The 18,849-nt window shown below is 45.4% G+C and overlaps 1 protein-coding gene across 1 annotated transcript in view; it reads left to right on the top strand.

Moving 5' to 3' along the window:
* Positions 1-18,849, top strand: part of LMBRD1 (LMBR1 domain containing 1) — a 233,313-nt gene that overhangs the window by 70,104 nt on the left and 144,360 nt on the right. The window contains exon 6 of the mRNA XM_006263155.3: positions 11,362-11,450. Within this exon, the coding sequence (XP_006263217.1) occupies positions 11,362-11,450 (89 nt within the window). The remainder of the gene's footprint in view (positions 1-11,361; positions 11,451-18,849) is intronic.

The following is an 18,849-nucleotide window of genomic DNA, read 5'->3' as shown; positions in this document are numbered from 1 at the left end:
TCTGTGGCAACTAAGTCACAGCTGTGCAGGTCAGGGACAGTCGGAACAGGTTTTTAATTTTAGCCTTAAGGTGCAACTGCTCCAAACTCAAGCTAGCACTGAAACTAATCAACCTTGAGCCCAAAGTGCAATGTGTAACAAGGCCCGTAGTCTTCTTCAGAACTTTGATTTCCTGTCAAGCTTTTAAAATAGGTGTGCTATGAAAGCATCTTCTAGAGGTCCTTTCCTCTCTAATGTTTTTCGCAGTTTATGATTTCTGTTTTGCGTAAGTGGAATGGGTTTTCCAGCTATGCTTTCTTAGGCAGATACTTTTTTTTTTTTTTTTTTTTTTAATGCTATCTGCTAGGCTTCATTGAGTTAAGGAGTCCTGCTTAAATCTATTAAAATAAGCCACTGAAGGAGGCAGACAATGGGGAGCCTCAGAGCAAGGTTTCATTGTATTTGACATTTCCTAGAGCACTTCATATTTTCTTTCCATATTTCTCGCCTTCAAATGAAGCATCTAACACTCTCTTTTTGTCCTGCATTTCAGACTAATCACCAAACAGGAATTGGGTACTGGAGCAATTTTCTATTGGAACTATAGGACATAACTAAGACTTTTTTTAACTATCAAAACACTTCTGGTAGAACAGTTTGGAATAGTTGCCTCTTGCCTTTCAAAGCTTCCCCCACCCTTTTTTTTTGGGGGGGGGGTATGAGTATAGATCTGGGTTTTTTTGGTCAATACTTGAAGTTTATGCAGCTGGGCAACTTTCTTATAGATGGAAGACCTCTGCTTTTTATCAACTGATACAACTTAGTTTGTCAAGGGCTGCCTCCTGAGAGAGAATTGGCATAGGGGCTCTGTTACCTGTGCACTCAGCACTGCTGAGTGAACATGATAATTTGCATGCGTGCAATACCATCCAGAGACTATCACCTGAACTTTTCAGTTGAGAGAGCTGCCTTTGTGGAGCCAGGGTGTTGTGATGTGAATGTGCTGTAATTTGCAGTCTTGACATGCCTTGTACAGTTTGGGTATGTTTACTCAGCACAGTGCAGTGCTGAATATAAATACCTGATCTAATTCTGAGCAACTAGTTCTTGGGTTCATACTGTTTCTTGTATCTGAGCTTGTTAGTCAGTTTAAATTCAGCCTTCATATGTCTGTTCATCTTAAAGTGTTCTGGTGTAGATGCTTTTGTGACAACTCTTTAAGTTTCCAAAAGGTGTTATCAGTCAAGGAACCTTCTGATGTCTGTGTGTTGTCCTTGAGCGGCGTTTTGCTCATCATATTTGCCCATTAACCTTTTAATATTCATAAAATTCCCTTAGTTTCACCTTTTTGGTCTCTTTTTTTTTTTTTATTCCACTTTCTTCTTGTGTCCTGTCAAACTTGTTGTTGATTTGTGTACCATATAACTAATTAAGCAAGATCTTGCATATTTCACTGTTCCAATTCAAGGATAAGGGTTTTACAACATACTACAGTAAAATCTGTCATCCAGCATGAGTGGGAAATGTGGGGTGCTGGTTATCTAAACATTCCAGTTATCGGCACAGCAGGAGGCAAAGTGGTGCAGCGCTGTATGTGTCCTGCTGCGGCACTGAAATTTGGGTTAATAAGGTATTGGTGAAGTAACAGATTTTACTGTAAGGGGAAGAAGTAGCTATGATGCAATTTTTTCTTCAGTATTCTCACTGACACTTTATTTTCAGTGTTCTTGATCTCTGAATAACAGTGGGTACTTCTACACAAGATGTCTACTATGCAGTTGACTAACTGTTTTTAGTAAACATCTGTGTCTACAGGTACCCCCCTTCTAGGATGTACAAAACTAACAAACTCTGCAGCAGGATAGGACTTGTAAATAAACTCTACTGCAGAGTAGGGCTTGTATTTTGGTGTGCAGCAGCACGCCTATAGACACTGACCTGGCTGGATGGGGCATGGGGGTGCTTCAGTGTGGGGAATGACTGCTTGCCAGCTAGCCCCACACCTGAAGCACCTTCATGCCTTAGCTAGCTCCTCTGCAGCACATTGAGCCTAGTCAGAGCAGCCCCAGGCTGGCAGGCCAGACCAAGCTGACATGACCCAGCTTAATGTGCTGTACCCCAATAAGCTCTGCAGTTTATTGCTGCCCCCTAATGGCACATGTAGATGGGCCCACTATCTAGCAGTTGGTAGTTTTCTTCATGTTTCTATTGGACTGCTCCCTTAATGTTTTGGAGCATGTCGCTGCAGTAGGATGAAGGATATTTTTGTGGCTTTACTGTAGTGGCACTTGCTTTCAGCAAAACTTGCAGCCTCTGTTCTCTGCTGGGCTTCCTTCCTCAGTTTTCATTGCTTTACTCCTTCTGTAAAATAAGATACAGTACTATACTGGACCCTGATTTTTATCTCTGGAGTCCTTAGTGTTAGCTCCCTGCCCGCTTTTTTTTTTTTTTTTTTTTCAGGATTTATATATACCATATTCACTCAACTGGTAAGACTACCTTAATTGTAAGCTGACACCCCCCCCCCCCCCCAGCAATTAAATTCTATATAGGGAAATTCTTTATAAATTTGATATAATCTTATAGACATTATCTAACCTTTTGAAGGTTTGTCTTGAACATGTGCCCTTCCCACTGCTACTGCAGAGGGCCAAGCTCAACATGAACAAAAGCACTTGTTGGCTGTGGGGGTGTCTGTTCCCTGTGATGGGGTTAAGATCCTTGGGGTAGCATTTGACCCTGAATTGGATGGATGGATGGATGGAAGGTATGGGAAAAGATAGGGGCTGAAGTGAAACAGAGGTTGGGACTATGGCACATGTGCTGCCTCTCCATGGAGGGGTGGGGCACCTGGTGCTCATTGAGGCAGTGCTGCTACTGGTGCTCCTGTACACTGCACTAGTCTTTCCCCCTGCCAAAACAGGTCCATAGAAATCAAAGAGTCATGTGCTGCTGCTTCTGGAGATCCAGATGGGGGGGGGGGGAAGTAGCAAGGAAGGTGCTGTACAAAACTAAGCAGACTGGGGTTGGGAATGCCAGATATCCAGCTGTTCCTTTGGGCCAAGTACGTGAGCCAGATCTGCCTGCTAGCGACTGGGATAGGAGATGAAAATGGCCTGCTTTGTTGAAAACTAAGCAGGGTACCTGCTGAGATGTTGACAGGTATACATGTATCCCCATGGGAAACCATGGACTTTGGAAAAACCATGATGATTCTCCACGGTCTTGGACACTTTCTGGAGCAAGTACTATGTGCTTGAGGAAGCGCCTGCAACCATGATCAACCACTGCAAGATGTAGGAGGTGGTCAGAGCCAAAGACACTGTCGACTGTAGACCTATTCCCTGGAAATGGTTGCTAAGCCATGTGGAAGCAGACCTTCCATAAAGGCCTACAGAAAAGACTACAGGGACTTGAATGGACAGGCAGCCCAGTGGGCACTCCCCATGTGGGCTATGAGACGCAGAAGGGAAGAAGCCAACCCAGTTGCCCCAGGGTAACCTGCTAAGAGAGAGTGGAAACTATCAACCACCTCCTGTGGTTTTGTCCATAAGTCAAGGAGGTATGGAAGAAAGTGAATCGGCTTTGCTAGGTGGTGATGGGAATCAAAACCATGACCACAGAGGTGGTGCTCACTTGACCAAACAAAAGGGATCCTTATCAGCCTGCTTTGATTGGTTAGTCTCCTATGTTAGATGCACCCTATGCAAGACCAGGAACCTCCTGATGTACCAACACACAGCTCTCAGTCAAGGCCTGTGTTTAAAGTGGGACTGAGCAAGCTGCAGACTTATTACCAGAAGATGTTAGAGGATGGTGAAGAGGTGGCAAAGATAATCTGGTAGAGGAACCAGTGGCACAGATGGTTCAAAGACACCCCCCTGAAGAAGATGTCATTGATAACAAGGAAGAAGTCGAGGATGGTGGATTGAGTTGACATGACTGTGACGACAGCAACAAAAATACTGGAGATACCATGTCACTGACTGCTGTAGTTATAAAGGCTAGGGGCTAAATAAAGGAACAGAAGGCAGAGGCAGGCAAGCGTAATTGTAAAGCTGAAGGGTATGTGGATGGGAGCATGGGTACACAGGTGTGAGAATTGGAGCAGGTATGTGATACTGCAGTGGTGTATATGCTTGAAGACTAGAAAGGTGTAGTTCCTGTATCAAAATATACTGGGGGGCAGGGGGTGGGAAGGGCTGCACTAGCATATTCTAATAAGTTCCCATGGGGAGGGGGGAGCAATGCTACTGTTTGCACTTTTCTCCTATCTACTCTTCTTCTTTTTGGCTAGGAAGAAGTTAAGACTAGGTGGCATCTGAACTCCAAGGCTTTTAGTCCGATGGCTTGCAAATAGAATGCACTCCTCCCAAAAGTTTCCATCAGCATTTTGCCCAATATGGGCCATGGGTTTGTTTGGTTTTTTTTATAGTCATGTTTGGTGTTGGCTGCATTTAATCAACTTCATAGTTGGTTTTCATTGTTGAGCCTATGTGTCTTTTAGCATATAGACACTGTATTTAATGAGGCTTCCTTTTATGCAAATCTGAGGGGCTTTTTTCTCTGCTGATATTGGTGGTAGGAGGGGGAAGGGGGCTTGTCTCCTTGTATTCGTGTAAATACAGTATTTACATGATACAAAAATAGCTTATGGCTAATATAACTGACTAGTGTTGCTTGCAAAAAGAAGTTTGAGTAATACTTGTCCAGAGGAGGAAGCAGAAGGGCCTGTTCACCTATGAATGATTTGGTGATTTTGATCTGGAGTCTGCATGAGGAAGTTGTGATGGTCTCATTTATGACAAGGCCTTATTCAGGACCTCATAGCTTGTTGCCTGTCCCTATTTGCAATGGTGCCTAACTTGAGCCAGCCTCATTCCCAGGCTTTGAAACCTGAACAGCCGCTGAGAGATTGCAATGCTGGCAAATAAGGTAGCTGGTGCTGATTTTTGTAGGGAGGAGTTCAGGGTATGGCTTCTTTTAAGAGAACTGAGTATTGGGTCCATGAGTCTTTTTGTGCGAGTTGCTTTTTGATGTGCAGATAAGGTGGTTTCTCTTCCCAGGTGGTGTCAGATGGCAGGAAGGCGTAGAAATCTTGCTTTCTTGTTTGGCAATGAAGTTGATAATTGCATGAAGTATTCCATGTGCTTCATCCATGGAACAGAAAATCCAAAGGCTGGAAATTCAACTGAAGAAAATGGTATTTTAGGGATGTGATTGGAAAAAGGCATAGGTGACAGCGCACATAACAATGAGAGGGTTTGCTTGCTCTTCAGAAGAGATCAATCCATTGAGACATGTGACTAGAGAAGCAAGATGGAGAGAAACCTGGAACACATTAATAGAATCAAATTTAAAAATAAAGAAGGGGGGTGGAAAGGACTTCAGGTCATCTAATCCAACCCCCTGCTCAAAGCAGAACCATCTCCTACTAGATCATTCCAGCCAGGGCTCTGTCAAGCCAGGCCTTAACCTCCAAGGATGGAGATCCCACCACCTCTCTAGGTAACCTGTTCCAGTGTTTCACCACCCTCCAAGTGAGTTTTTCCTAATATCCAACTTAAACCGCCTTTGCTGCAACCTTAAGATGATTGCTCTTTGTTCTGTCATCTGTCGCCACTGAGAACAGTCTAGCTCCATTCTCTTTGGAACCACCCTTCAGGTAGTTTAAAGGCTGCTATCAAATCCCCACTCAGTCTTTTCTTCTGCAGACTAAATAAACCTGATTCCCAGGCTCTCCTCAGAAATCATGTGCCCCAGCCCCCAAACCATTTTCATTGCCCTCTTTTGGACTCTCTCCAACTTGTCCAAATACTTGCCATAGTGAAGGGCCCAAAACTGGGCACAGTACTTGGATGTGGCCTCACCAGTGCAGAATAATTACTTCCTTCAATCTGCTGGCAGCGCTCCTACTAATGCAGTCTAGTATGCTGTTAGCCTTCATGGCAGCAAGGGTATGCTGCTGACTCATCCATCTTGATGCCAGCTAGACATTGAGTCATTGATTACTACCTGTTGAGCCTGACAATCCAGCTAGCTTTCTATCCATCTTGCAGTCTATTCATCCATCTTTTACTCTTTCAACTTGTTTGCAAGAATGCTGTGGGAGCCTGTATCAAAAGCTTTGCTAAAGTCAAGGTACATCACTTCTACTGCTTTCCCTGTATCCACAGAGCCAGTCACCCTGTCATAGAAGGCAATTAGGTTGGTCAGGCATGACTTGCCCTTGTTGAATCCATGCTGACTGTTCCTGATCACCTTCTCCAAGTGCTTAGAAATGGATTCTAAGCACTTGCTCCAAAATCCTTCCAGGGACTGAGGTGAGGCTGACTAGTCTGTAGTTTCCTGGTTTCTCCTTCATTTGCCCTCTTTCCAGTTGTCTGGGACCTCCCCTGATTTATCATTTTTCAAAGATGATAATGGCCAGTGGCTCTGCAGTTGCATCCGCCAACTCCATCAGCACCCTCAGATGCATTGTGTCTAGTCCCATGGACTTGTACATGTCCAGGTTTTCTAAATAGTACCTAACCTGTTCTTTCAACACAGTTCCCTGCTGACCTTCTCCCCAAACTGTGCTGCAATTGCAGAAGTCTGGGAACTGACCTAGCTGGTGAAGACCAAGGCAAAGAAGGCATTGAGTACTTCAGCCTTTTCCACATCATCTGTCAGTAGGTTACTTCCCCCAATCAGTAAGGGACCCAGATTTTCCCTGACCTTCCTCTTGTTGCTGACCTACTTGTAGAAACCCTTCTTGTTGCCCTTCATGTTACTTGCTAGCTGCAACTCCAATTGCTCTTTGGCCTTCCTGACTTTAATCCCTATATGCCCAAGCAATATTCTTGTACTCCTTGTTGGACACCGACTCCATGTGGTGCCCAACGACTAGGGAGACGACGATCCAATTGCTCATGGATCCTGTTAATCATTAGTCAGAGCAAGTAGGGAGCAAAATGCTACTTGCACACATCGCTCACAACAGCTTTATTTAGAATGGAGACAGCTTTGGGTGAGCTTCCTCACAGACTCGCAGCCTGTGAACACGGGGAACAGCTGTGAACAATAGTTCTTTCCACATTTATACACTTTTGGCTCATGCTTATTTACATTCACTCCACCCTCACTCCTCTTTTTTGTTCCACCCATTTCTCCTGTCTCAAGCTCTGCCTCCTGTTTACTGTTTGTTTCACTAGCATGGAATTTCCTATGCATTTCCTTCATTTACATGCCTCTGCTAAGAAAACATGCGTAAGACTTTGACCTCCGCTTCCTTCGGTCACTTGCTGGGTTTTTTGTTGTTTTTTTTAATTGTTTCTTGCTGACTCCTTCATCTCCAAGGTCTTGCTTCTCCTTTATCTCCTGACAATAGCTGGTGGGCTGCATCTTGTTCTTCTTGCACCATGTAAGCTACACATTACCCCATTGTTAGAAAACTGCTTGCTTAAACATTTGCAAAGTTAGTTTTAATTTATCATCCTGCCTTGTGACTAGCAGCTTTTTCTGAGATGCAGATTAAGAGCCTTCTTTCAGCTGCAAATCCAGTGCTCCCCAAGATCCAAATGTGATCACCCTAACACTCCACCCAAGTTTTGACCAAACTTTCACCTCTTGTAGGCTTCCTTTCTGTGTGTTAAGCTTACTGAAGAGTTCTCTGCTAAGTCAAGCTAGTTGCTTGCCACATTTGCTCTTCCTGCGCATGAGGATGGTTCCTGCACGCTCAGTAAGGTTTCTTTAGAATACACTGGAATCTCCTGGACTCTTTTTTCCCCCCCCCCCCCCCCCCCCCCCCCCCCCTCCTCCACCTCAAACTGGCCTGCCAGTGGTTCTTGCCCATCATTTCCCTGCGTGAATTGAAGTCTGCTTTTCTGAAGTTTGGGGTCCATATTCTGGTGCTCTCCCTTTGTTCCTTTTGTCATGATCCTAAACTGGATTATCTTGTGGTCACTGCTGCCCAACTTGCCATCCACTTTTTATATCCACCACCAATTCTTCACTGTTTATGAGCAGGAGGTCAAAAAGAGAATGGCCCCTAGTGGGTCTCTCCAACACTTGCACCAGGAAGCTGTTTCCAATGCTCTCCAAAAATTTTCTGGGTTGCATTTGTACTCCCAGCAGATGTCAGAGAGATTGAAATCCTCCATGAGAACCAGGGCCTGTGATTCGGAAACTTCTGCCAGTTGTATAAAGAAAACCCTCATCCTCCTGGTCTGGTGGTGATCACTCACCAGAACATCACCTTTGTTGCTGTCCCCTCTAACCTTAACCCAGAGACGTTCAACAGGCCTGTCTCCAGTTTTTATACTGGGGCTCTGAGCAATCATGCAGCTCTTCTTAAGTACAGTGCAATTCTTCCTCTTCTCCCTGTCTGTTCTTGAACAGTGTACCCATCCATGATAGTGCTCCAGTCATGCCAGCTATCCCATCAAGTCTGTTATTCCAAACATGTCATAGTTCCCTGCCTGTGTGTGTACTTCCAATTCTTCCTGTTGGTTTCCCAGGCTCCATTCATGTGTGTACAGATACTTGAGGTGACCTAATTGATTGCCCTACATTCTCAGGAAGAACAGTGCCTCCCCTGTTGCCCCCCTCCTGCTTGTGCTTCCTGCAGGTCCCCTACTTCCCCACTTACCTCAGGGGTTTGTTCTCCTTTCCCTGGTGAATCTAGGGCTTTAAAACTAGGCTAGCAAGCCTGTCTGCAAAATGCTCTTCCATTCCTTTGTCGGGTGGATCCTGTCTTTTCCTAGAAATCTTTCTTGAAACAACATCCCATGGTCAAAGAAGCCAACCCCCTGCTGAAGAAACCTACCTGCACAGCCATGCATTGGTCTGCAGGATGCATCTGCTCCTGGCAGTGCCCTTTCCCTTGTCCGGAAGGATTGAGGAGAATATGACCTGTGATCCCATCCCCTTCACCCTTGCACTCAGAGCCCTATAGTCCTGCTTCATCTGCTCAGGGTCACCCCTGACAGAATCATTCATGCCCACATGGATGGGGTAGTAGTCAAAGGGTCGGACAAGTCTCGGTAATCCTTCCGTGACATCTCAGCTCTGGACTCCAGGCAAGCAGCAGACCACACAGGACAATAGGTGAGACTAGCAGATGGATCTCTGTCCTCTGCAGAAGGGAATCTCTAGCCGCCATCATCACCTGTTGCTGCTGCTTCATGGCAATGGTCTTAATCCTCCCCACCTTGGGTATTCCTGGCCTGGCCTCTTCAGCTAATGGAATGCTCTCCTCCTCCTCCTCCTCCTCTGTTGCTAGTACTCTGTATCTGTTCTCCAGGCAAACCACTGCTCATGGGGATGATGACAGCTTCTTGCTGCTGGAAGATGCAGGCTTCCAGCTCCCACCTTCCTGGGAGTCCATGGCCCCTCTTTTCCTAGCATCACCTCTGGCAGTCCTTCTTCCACCCTAGAGGTTTCCTCCAGCATAGAATCAATAAAGTCCTTATGGCGGAGGATGCTTTGGAGCCTTGTTATATTCTCTTGTAGCTCTCTTTCCTTCTCCCTGGGGGATGCTACCAGAAGGCACCACTCACGCTGAAGGCACTTCCCCCACCTGTCTGACACTGGAAAGAATCTGCAAGCTGCAGTCTGCAGAGCACCAAACCAGGACCTGGGTGGAAGCCTCAACAGAGTGCAGTCCTGCCCAGACAGACACCTTGCAGTTGGAAGCAGAGGAAGACCTGGAAGTGGTAGTGGCTCTGGGACTGATGTCTTCCAGCTGTCTCCCTGGGTCTTCTAATCTGTTGCCCTTCACTTCTTGCCTCTTTCCAAGCAGACCTTCCCTAGCAAACTCCTCTGTAGTGGGCCTGTTTGTTCTTTGATCTGAAAGGAACAGCAAGCAGGCCTTTCCTTCACCCGCTTCCTGTCAGCAAGCTTACAGTGAATGAATGCAAGGGTTTCCAAGCAAACTTGCTAGCAAACTCCCCTTTTGCTATGGACTTCAGTTAAAACAAGGGGCTTAAGTCTTGGTCTAGCTGCTGAGTTTCAGCTGCTAAAAATAAAACTGACTGGCAAACTCTCTGCTTCTCCATGTTCGTTGCTCCTGTGGTTGATTTGGTCTGTGTCCTTACATACTTCTGGGCCTGGACTGGCTAGGGCCCTTTGTCACACTCAGGTGACAAGGGCCATAGTCATGTCACCTAGGTTGAGGTAAAGAAGACCAAAAAACCAAAACAAAAACAGCCACCCCCCCCCCACCCCCGAAGAGAAACCATCAGGTGATGGGGGACTTAGGATGGCATGGAAGAGAATGTGTGACCCCAAAATAAGGAGGGAAAGGAAAATTAACTCATAGATTGTGGGGAGTTTTGTTCTTTCTTTGTAGGGAACATCCTAACATTCTTTTTTGTTGCACCTTGTTTATAGAGTGCTTTTATGGCTGTGGCTAGGGTGCATGCTTTCTTGTGGGCGGTTTTGGACTATTATGCTACCCTATGGTTCCTAACAACCATGTATTTAATGACCCAGGTGGCTATTCCAGTGCAACCTGTACAGAAAGTGTTCAGCTCTGAAAATGAAATGGCTTTTATAACAACATATTAGCAAATAGAACAGCCTTTTAAAAAAGGGGAGTTTTCAACTAATTACTTTTTTTAGGAGAAAAAGTGCTTAAACTTTGATATTCTTTGTTATTAGCGGCTGGCAAGGGTGGGTCAAGGGAATGGAAACTTGCATAATGCATTTTCTTAAATAGTTTTTTGTTTTCATGTCGGGAAGTGTCATGCTTTAAAATGGTTAAAATCAAACTGGCATAAACCTGTAAAACTGCAACAGTGTTCTAAAAAAAAATAAAAAAATCCAAATGTTTTGGCTATTTACAGATGATTATATGGGATCCTAAAAAATTAAAACTGGTTAAGTGGTATTCTGACAGTGTCAAGAGTATAGCTAAATAGGCCTTTTCACCACAGTACAAAAAAGGATAATGTTACCTTGCACCAGCAGTTGAATGAATAAATTGTCTTCCAGGTTTTAAGCAGTTACATATCCCTCTTCTCCCCTTTATATACATAAAGAATCGTGTAAATGAAAACTGAACTCGAATAGCTTTCATAACAGAACACAAAGCTGTTCCAATACTTGACTTACAGGTAAAATAATGGCAGGTATAGGAAAGTAATTATGTGAAAGCATGACTAATATGAAGGAAATAGGTTCTCCTGAAGATGAAAAGGGTTTTTCTCCCTTTCTTGTTTAACTTCATAGGTCAGCTTGCTTTAGGGCAATGTCTGTTTCCTAGGTGGAGGTGGCAAATAGATTGAATCTTTGGCCTCATCTCTCACTCCCTAAATTGGTGTTAGTAGCAAACCACTGCATTTTAACTGAAGAGTTATGACTTCAAACAAGATTAACTTTTTTTTTTTTTTTTAAATACAGTGCTTTTGTTCCTCTGGATATTCCATATAAGAAGAACTCCACGGAGTGGGAGAAAATGAAGCTCCTGGTTGAAGAATTTGGAAGCAGTCGTAAGTGCAGTGTTCTGTTTCTATGCCCCTCTTCCCCCAGAGTGTCAAGAGTTTTGTATTAAGTCAGTTTGTCACTTCATTTAGGTATGCCTACTTTAAAATTGTGATGCATGTATGAGAGATGGTATGTGCATTTCTTAACTGAATTTTAAACAATCTTTTCCTTGGTAACTGAAAGTTGAAATTTTTTATTTCTGTAGTCTGGGAATTGCCATACTTGGTCATAAGAGATGGTTGGAACTGTCCTATGAATTTGATTCCAAACTCTGATAGTTCTGCTGGCTTAACCTCATTCAGGATTCATCCCTTCAAAAACTGTTCTGGTGTTATGCCTTGGAATATCATTTTTAAGGCATTTTATATTCATAGTCATTTTGAAGTAAGCCTACAAAGAAGTCTAGTTCAATGCCCTGCCTGAGACAGAATCATCCTTATCCAAACCATCCCATACAGCCATAACCTAAACTCTGCATAAGACTACCATCACCCCTGACACAACCTGGACTTAACTGACCCAGGTAAAGCAAGGGAACCAAGGCAGCTAATGTCCTGCTTCTATGAGATGTTGTCAGTATATGCTCAAGAAGTCTTGGGTAGAAGGCCATGCCCCCTGCTGCAGAAAACAGCAAAAACCTTCATGGTCCTTGTCAATCTGACCATGGGGTAAAAAAAAATTCCTGACTCCAGATATGGAGATCAGTTTGACTCTGAGTGGAGGAGCAAGATCCTTTAGACGGGAACCTCTGGCTTTTGTTCTTAGCAGGGGAATTGACACACATCAGTTGAAGTCCCCAGCCTTGGCTGTAGCCAGCACCCAATGCCTTTGGGAAGCCTTAAAAACCCTTTGAAACATATACCAGGAAAAAGGAAGGGTGAGGTGGGGAGCAACTAGGCAAAGCCCAGAAGCATGGGAAATATCTATGGTAGAAAACCAGGCATAGCGATACCTAGATCATTCCTAGCCCATGGCTGTCTCTAACCTTCAACACCTCCAATGATGAAGAGTCCACAACTTCCCTAGGCAGTCTGTCCCACTACCTTGCTATTCTCACAGTGAAGAATTTTTTTCCTAATATCCAGTCTAAACTTACTAGTTTGTAACTTCAGGCCATTGGTCTGTATCCTCTTCTCTGCAGCAAGAGGAAAAAACGGTACTTGCCCTTTTTCTTTATGGTTGACCCTCAGGCATTTGAAGACTGCTCTCATGTCCCCTCTTCAGCATCTTTTCCGCAAGCTGAACATGTGAGTGGGACCGAAGGTACTACATGACTTCTCTTCAAGTGGCAGGCACATCAAGTGCCCTTCCACAGAAGACGTTGAGCAGCCTTTTGAGCCACTGGCATGTTGGGGTCAGGGCTAACTGCAGTCAGCTGACCCTGAGGGGTAGCAGATACAGCTGAGTCTTGTCAAAGGAGCTATGGGATTTGAAGTGAGTCGCCTGATTGGAGGATGACTGGGCCTAGGCAGGGGATTGGCCCAAATGGAGCAGAGCAGGCAATTGCATCTTGGGAGCTAGTGTAGCAACATCGCCAACAAGAAGGTGGCTACAGGGTCGGACCCAAAGAGTACTAGTTGATGTGAGTAGATCAGCGTGGCGCAGGGTGACCTGTGGAGTCCCTCAGGGCTCGGTACTTGGGCTGGTACTCTAACGTTTTCATTAACGATCTGGATGTGGGAGTCGGATGCGAACTGGCCAAGTTTGCAGACGATACCAAATTATGGGGGAGGGTGGTCACACTGCAGGACCAGCCTGTATCCCCAGCTTACTTGCCCACATTTTCAAGGTGGGCTGACAAACCTGATGTCCTTTTAATATAGAGAAGTGTAAGGTGTTGCATCCTGGTAGGGAGAACCTTCAACATATTTACAGGCTCGGCAGTGCTATGTTTATTAGCACCACAACTGAAAGGGGTTTGGGTGTGGAGGGGGTCTTGATTGGCCATATGATGAATAGGATCAATGCGATGCCGTGGCTGGCAAAACAAACCAAACCCTGGTGTGCATCCACCAATGCATCTCATGCAAAACCAGGGAAGTCATCCTCCTGCATTACTTGGCCCTGGTGAGACTGCAGCTGGAGTACTGTTTCCAATATGGGGGGGGGGGGCATTTCAGGAAGGATGTGGAGAAGCTTGAGGGAGTCCAGAGGAGAGCCACTCATATGATCCATGGAGGCTGAGGGACTTGGGACTCCTTCAGTCTGGAGAAGAGAAGGCTCAGGGGGGACTTGGTGACAGCCTACAATTACATAAGAGGGGTATATCAGGACCTGGGAGAACAGCTGTTCACCAGAGCTCTCCAAGGGATAACAAGGTCCAACAGCCATAAACTCCAGAAAGGCTGATTTTTAGACTAGACATAAGAAAGAAGTCCTTCTACAGTGTGTGTGTGTCCAGGGTCTGGAACAGACTCCCCCCTGGAAGGTGGTACAAGCACCTGCTCTAGACTTTCAAAAGACAGGTTGGTGTTTTGTGGTTTTTTTGCTGGGGTCACTTGATCCCAGCTGACTTCCTGCCTATGGCAGGGGGGCTGAACTTTGATCTCATGAGGTCCCTTCCAGCCCCTAATGTCTATGAAATGTATTAAATCTATGAAAGCTGCCACTCCTGAATGCTAGCAGGGAGAACGACATCCAAAGGTTTGGGAAGGAATGAAGGGGATGGAGGAGACTCCTGGGGACCCAGTGTGGGGTTCAGAGCCCTGAGAAAGGGGCTGAGTGCCTGGGACCTGTTGAGAGGAGGGTTCAGGACAGGACCAGAGAGGAGCTGTGTGCCCAGGGGCCTTGTGAGAGACCAGGAGGGGCCCAGATGAGCCCAGAGAAGGAAGGAGGTTGTGTTTAAGAAAGACCTATTGGGGGCTCTGGGTGAGCCCAGAGAGAGAGTGGTGGTATGATTTATGGAGGTGCCCAAGAGGATGGACCCACAGAGGAGAGGGCTGGTGCTTGGAGGACTGACTCTGGGGAAACTTGACTGGCCTATGCTGGGGCCAGGGCCCAGGAAGGGCCAAAGGGTGAAATAGCCCACTGCTAGTGGTTGCCTGAACCAGCAGCCTGTAGCCTCAACTGGCCTGGAGATGGGACCAGGTCTTAGGAGAGGCACAAAGGTCCTTGTAGGGCCACAGCTGAAAGGGAGGGGTCAATGAACATGCAGCCCATAGTGACAATGGCTGGTAGGGGTCTGAGAGTGAGCTGGGGTCCTGAGATGGAGGACTTGATGTGAGAGGGGACCAGGGGGCCCAATGGTTAGCAGCCCAGGAAGGGCATATGGCATCTAGGCAACAGCCCAAAGAGCAATGTGTAAGATCAGGAAGGTTTGGAAACCAGTCCTGGGTATGACCTAAAAATGCACCCTAGTGGAGTTGGTTAGTGTGGTGGGGCTGCCTGTGGCGGGGCAGCCTCTGTGAAATGCCATGCCTGGGCCACTCGAGAAAGGTGAGCATGGGTTGCTGGAAAGCCTCAGCTTCCACTACCTTATGGGTGACCCTATGGAGGGGGAAGGCTAGGGGAACACTTGCCAGGGAAGAGCATGGGACCGGATGGGTCCAGCAGCCAGGAATAGAGCATAGGGCTGGGTGGGGCTGAGGGCCTGGAAAGCAGTTGGGGAAAGTACAGAGAAGATAACACCCTAGAGAGGAACCAGGAGAGATTGAGGGGCCTGGTAGCCCAGAGAGCAGTTAGGTGAGACAGAAGGGCAACCTTCTGGCAACCGCAGAAAGGCCAGGGGAGAGATCAAGAGGTTTGAGGGCTAGCTGAGAGGCCAAGAAGTCGGAAGGCCTAAAGAGGGGTGGCATCAGCGACTGGCAGAACATCTGCAAGGATGCCATCTGAGGCATGGGGTGTGGTGTAGGGGACTATTTGGAGCCATGCTTTCCCTTAAGGCTCAGAGTGCTATCTGGGGGCACAGTTATGAAATGAGGCCCAGCAAGAGGCCTGGGTGCAGGTACAGGCTGATAGGGGTTCAATGGACCTGGGCCATGTGAAGGCCTGTGGGCAATCTCCCTATTATCATATTTACCATCAGGGTATGGCGGGCAAAATGCAAAGGTGCCCTACGGATGGAATGGTGCACGGTTGCAGAGCGTCTAGGGGAATGTTATGGCCACCCCTGGGACCTGACCTTGTGCCACCCTTCCAAACTGTTGATCGTCTTTGCCTGTCTCTGGACCCTCCTTGGCTTCTCTGTGTCCTTAAAAGTGTAGAGCCCGGAACTACACGCAGTATGAGGCCTAGCCAGTGCCAGGCAGAGAGGAACTATCACCCCCTGTGTTTTGCCTCTAATGTTTCTGTTCATGCATCCCAAAACTGCTTTTGCCTTCTATGGAGTTGCATCACACTGCAGACTTGTATCGAGTCTGTGGTCTACCAAGACTTCCAAATCCTTTTCCACAGTGCTGTCATTCAGCTAGTTCTCCCCCACTTTGTATTCGTGGCTTTTTATTATTCCTTCCAAGATGCAGCACCTGGCACTTTGTCCATATGGAACTTTATTGTGCTAATTCTAGCCCAACTTTCCATTCTGTGAGATCCTTCTGAATTGCACTCTCATCTTCCGTGTTCACAATCCTTCCCAGTTCTGTCATCAGTAAACTTGCTTAAGAAGCTTTCCTTGCCTGCATTCAAATTATTAATAAACACGTTAAATAGCACCAGGCCCAGGACAGAGCCCTGTCAGACTGCCATTCTGACATGGATCTATTAATAATTACCCTTTGCTTATGGGTATTGAGCTGGTTATCTGTCCATCTAATAGTTTTGTTCAGTCCACACTTCTCCTATTTATGAGAAGGCCATGCTGGACCTTGTCAAAAGCTTTGCTGAATTCCAGGTACTGTATCCACAGCATTCCCATCATCCACCCAAGTAGTGGAAGAAGGAGATTAAGTGTTTGACACTACAGTATAATTTCATAAATCTGCCATCCTTGAGACTTAGCATCTGCCAGAAACTTAAATTCCAGATTTATGCACTTCCCTTATGTTTCAAAGTCTTAAGATGATTTTCTTTGCTATTACACTATACACATGACTGACCTGTTGTTCGAAACAAGAGCTGTAGGCTGACTAACAAAAACAATGGTGGTCAGAGAAGTGCTGGACTTCTGGAGAAATTTCTGGATTATTGGGAAGCTATTTTTAAAAGTGCCAGATTTTTCAGAATTTTGAAAGCCAGATTTGTGAGGTTATACTGTATTTGTTCTCTGTAAATTGATCCTGGTTGCTTATGAAAACCCTTCCCCCTCCAGAGGCTTGCAAATGATCTTCCTTATGATATACAGCAGTAACTTCCCAGGTATTGAGGTCAGGTTAACTAGTCTGTAGTTCCTTAGATCCTCCTCCTTGCCTCTTTTTAAGAAGAGAAGCTATGTTGGCCCTTTTTCAGTCCTCTGGTACCTGGCATGTCTCCCATGCCTCATGAAAATCATTTCCAGGAGCTCCCAGATATCCTTTGTCAGTTCTTTCAGGATCCTGGGATAAAACTCCTCCAGCCCTGCTGACTTGAATTCATTCAAACCCAACAAAAGCACTCTGATTCTCTTGTTATCTTGTTCCTCAGTTTGCCACCTTCCTTATCCAGATAATCCCTATTAAGGTGCCTGGCAGTTTAACTTCTTTGTGAAGTCTGAGGCAAAGCAGCTGTTGCATAGCTCCACCTTCTTTGTATCTTGTGGTAGGAGTTCTCCCTGGCTTATTAACAGAGGACCCACAGCTTCATGTGGTGTGCATGTGTACTTTCCCTGAACAAGATTAAAAAAACTGCTTGGATCAAAAATCTCAAAAGGAACATGTAGTCATTACTTATAACTATCCTAATAGAATAATAGAAGGAACTTTTTTTAGCTCTTGAGATTGGAGATAAGATATCAGTATCTCTTTCAGATGCTTTGTGCACAATTGGTAATTGCCTTCCTTTCAGTGTAATGTTGCCCATCTAGTTTTGGATGGGGACCAGTCTATTAATGACCTAAAATTTAGAGCAGAAAGTTGCTAAAATGCCTCCCCTCCACTGCTGTCTGTTCCTTGTTACCAATGTATCAGGAAAAGGGTTTTTGTAAGGATTAAGAGGGGTTTTTTGTTGGGTTTTTTTTTTTTAGTACTCCTTTCTGTCTTCCCTACCCCTCCCCTTCTTACCTCCATGTAGAAAAGCATTAACATAATATTTAAGTTGGTATAACTTATCCCCCCCAAAACAAAACACTAGTGAAGTTTAGTAAGAATTCTACCCAGAGGAATAATGGGTAAAAAGTTATGAACAGCTGTAGGTTGTACTTGAATGTTTTCAGTGATTTGATTGTAGAATGATTAAACTTTGGTCTCCAATGGGAGAGAATGTTCTTCTAACAAGTATTTATAGGGGTAAAAATCAGTAGCTTGTACATGGTAGAAATATTGGGTAAACTTAAACACACATTGTATGCGTCCAGCCTACAATTACAGAGAAAGCATCTTGCTTCTGTACTCCAACACTTTTGGACTATTTAAAGACTATAAAAACTAGTAGTTGTTTTTTTTACAACGTTCTTAATAGATGATTGCATTTGATTTGACTGAAGGTATAGAAAAGAATAAAGGCCTAATTGAGGATTTAATTATCTGAAACTATTATTTCTGCTTTCCTATAATAATCCACCATTATTTGAATGGCTTAAAGCAATGGCTCTCAACCTTTTTCATACCTGGACCTACTTGCTGAAGTCTATGGCTTGTCCCGACATGCAGTCTGCTGCCCCCATCCTGCTTGGGCCAGAGCGCAAGCAGCTAGTGCTGCCCGTGTCCCACCCCCTGTGCAGGACTCTGCATGTATGGGCACTGGCCCCATGCCACCAGCCCAGGCATGCAGCTCCCTGCCACAAAGGAATGCCTCTGCCCCTTTCCCCTGTTGTAAAGGTCCAGGTGACTTCCTCCCTCTCCACCTTCCCAACAATCCCCTGGACCTCCAACGTCTGCTCCCCATACACTTACTCTACCTGCATCCAGTGGCTGGGGCTGCTCTTGCGACCCGGTCTCACTTTATGGCCAAGCTAAGTACTTAAGATATTAGTGTCCTGCTCTGACTGGCTGGCTTGAATATTCTGGAACAGAGGGTGGTGGGAGCCTTAACTAGTACCACATTACTAGCAGATTGGAATGGTCGGTTAGGTTTTTGAACTCTGCTAAACAAAAGGAGCTGTTTTGGTTTTTGAAATAAACTTGCAATTACAATGAACTTTTATTTTAAATAAAAGTCGATGTGTTCAGTTTCCCATAAAGCACTAGAATCAAGAACTGCAGCTAATACTACTGTAATACTACAGTGTAATGTATTGTACTACATTGCAATATCTACTCAATACTTTCCCTTTAAATGAAATAATGTCTCTAAGCCATTTACTGCACTGATCATATCCGTGTATGCCCCCAAATT

The sequence above is a fragment of the Alligator mississippiensis genome, chromosome 1 (assembly GCF_030867095.1).
Source record: "Alligator mississippiensis isolate rAllMis1 chromosome 1, rAllMis1, whole genome shotgun sequence".
Taxonomy (NCBI): Eukaryota; Metazoa; Chordata; order Crocodylia; family Alligatoridae; genus Alligator; species Alligator mississippiensis.
Note: the sequence above shows the minus strand (reverse complement) of the source record. Positions and strands in the feature narration are given on the sequence as shown.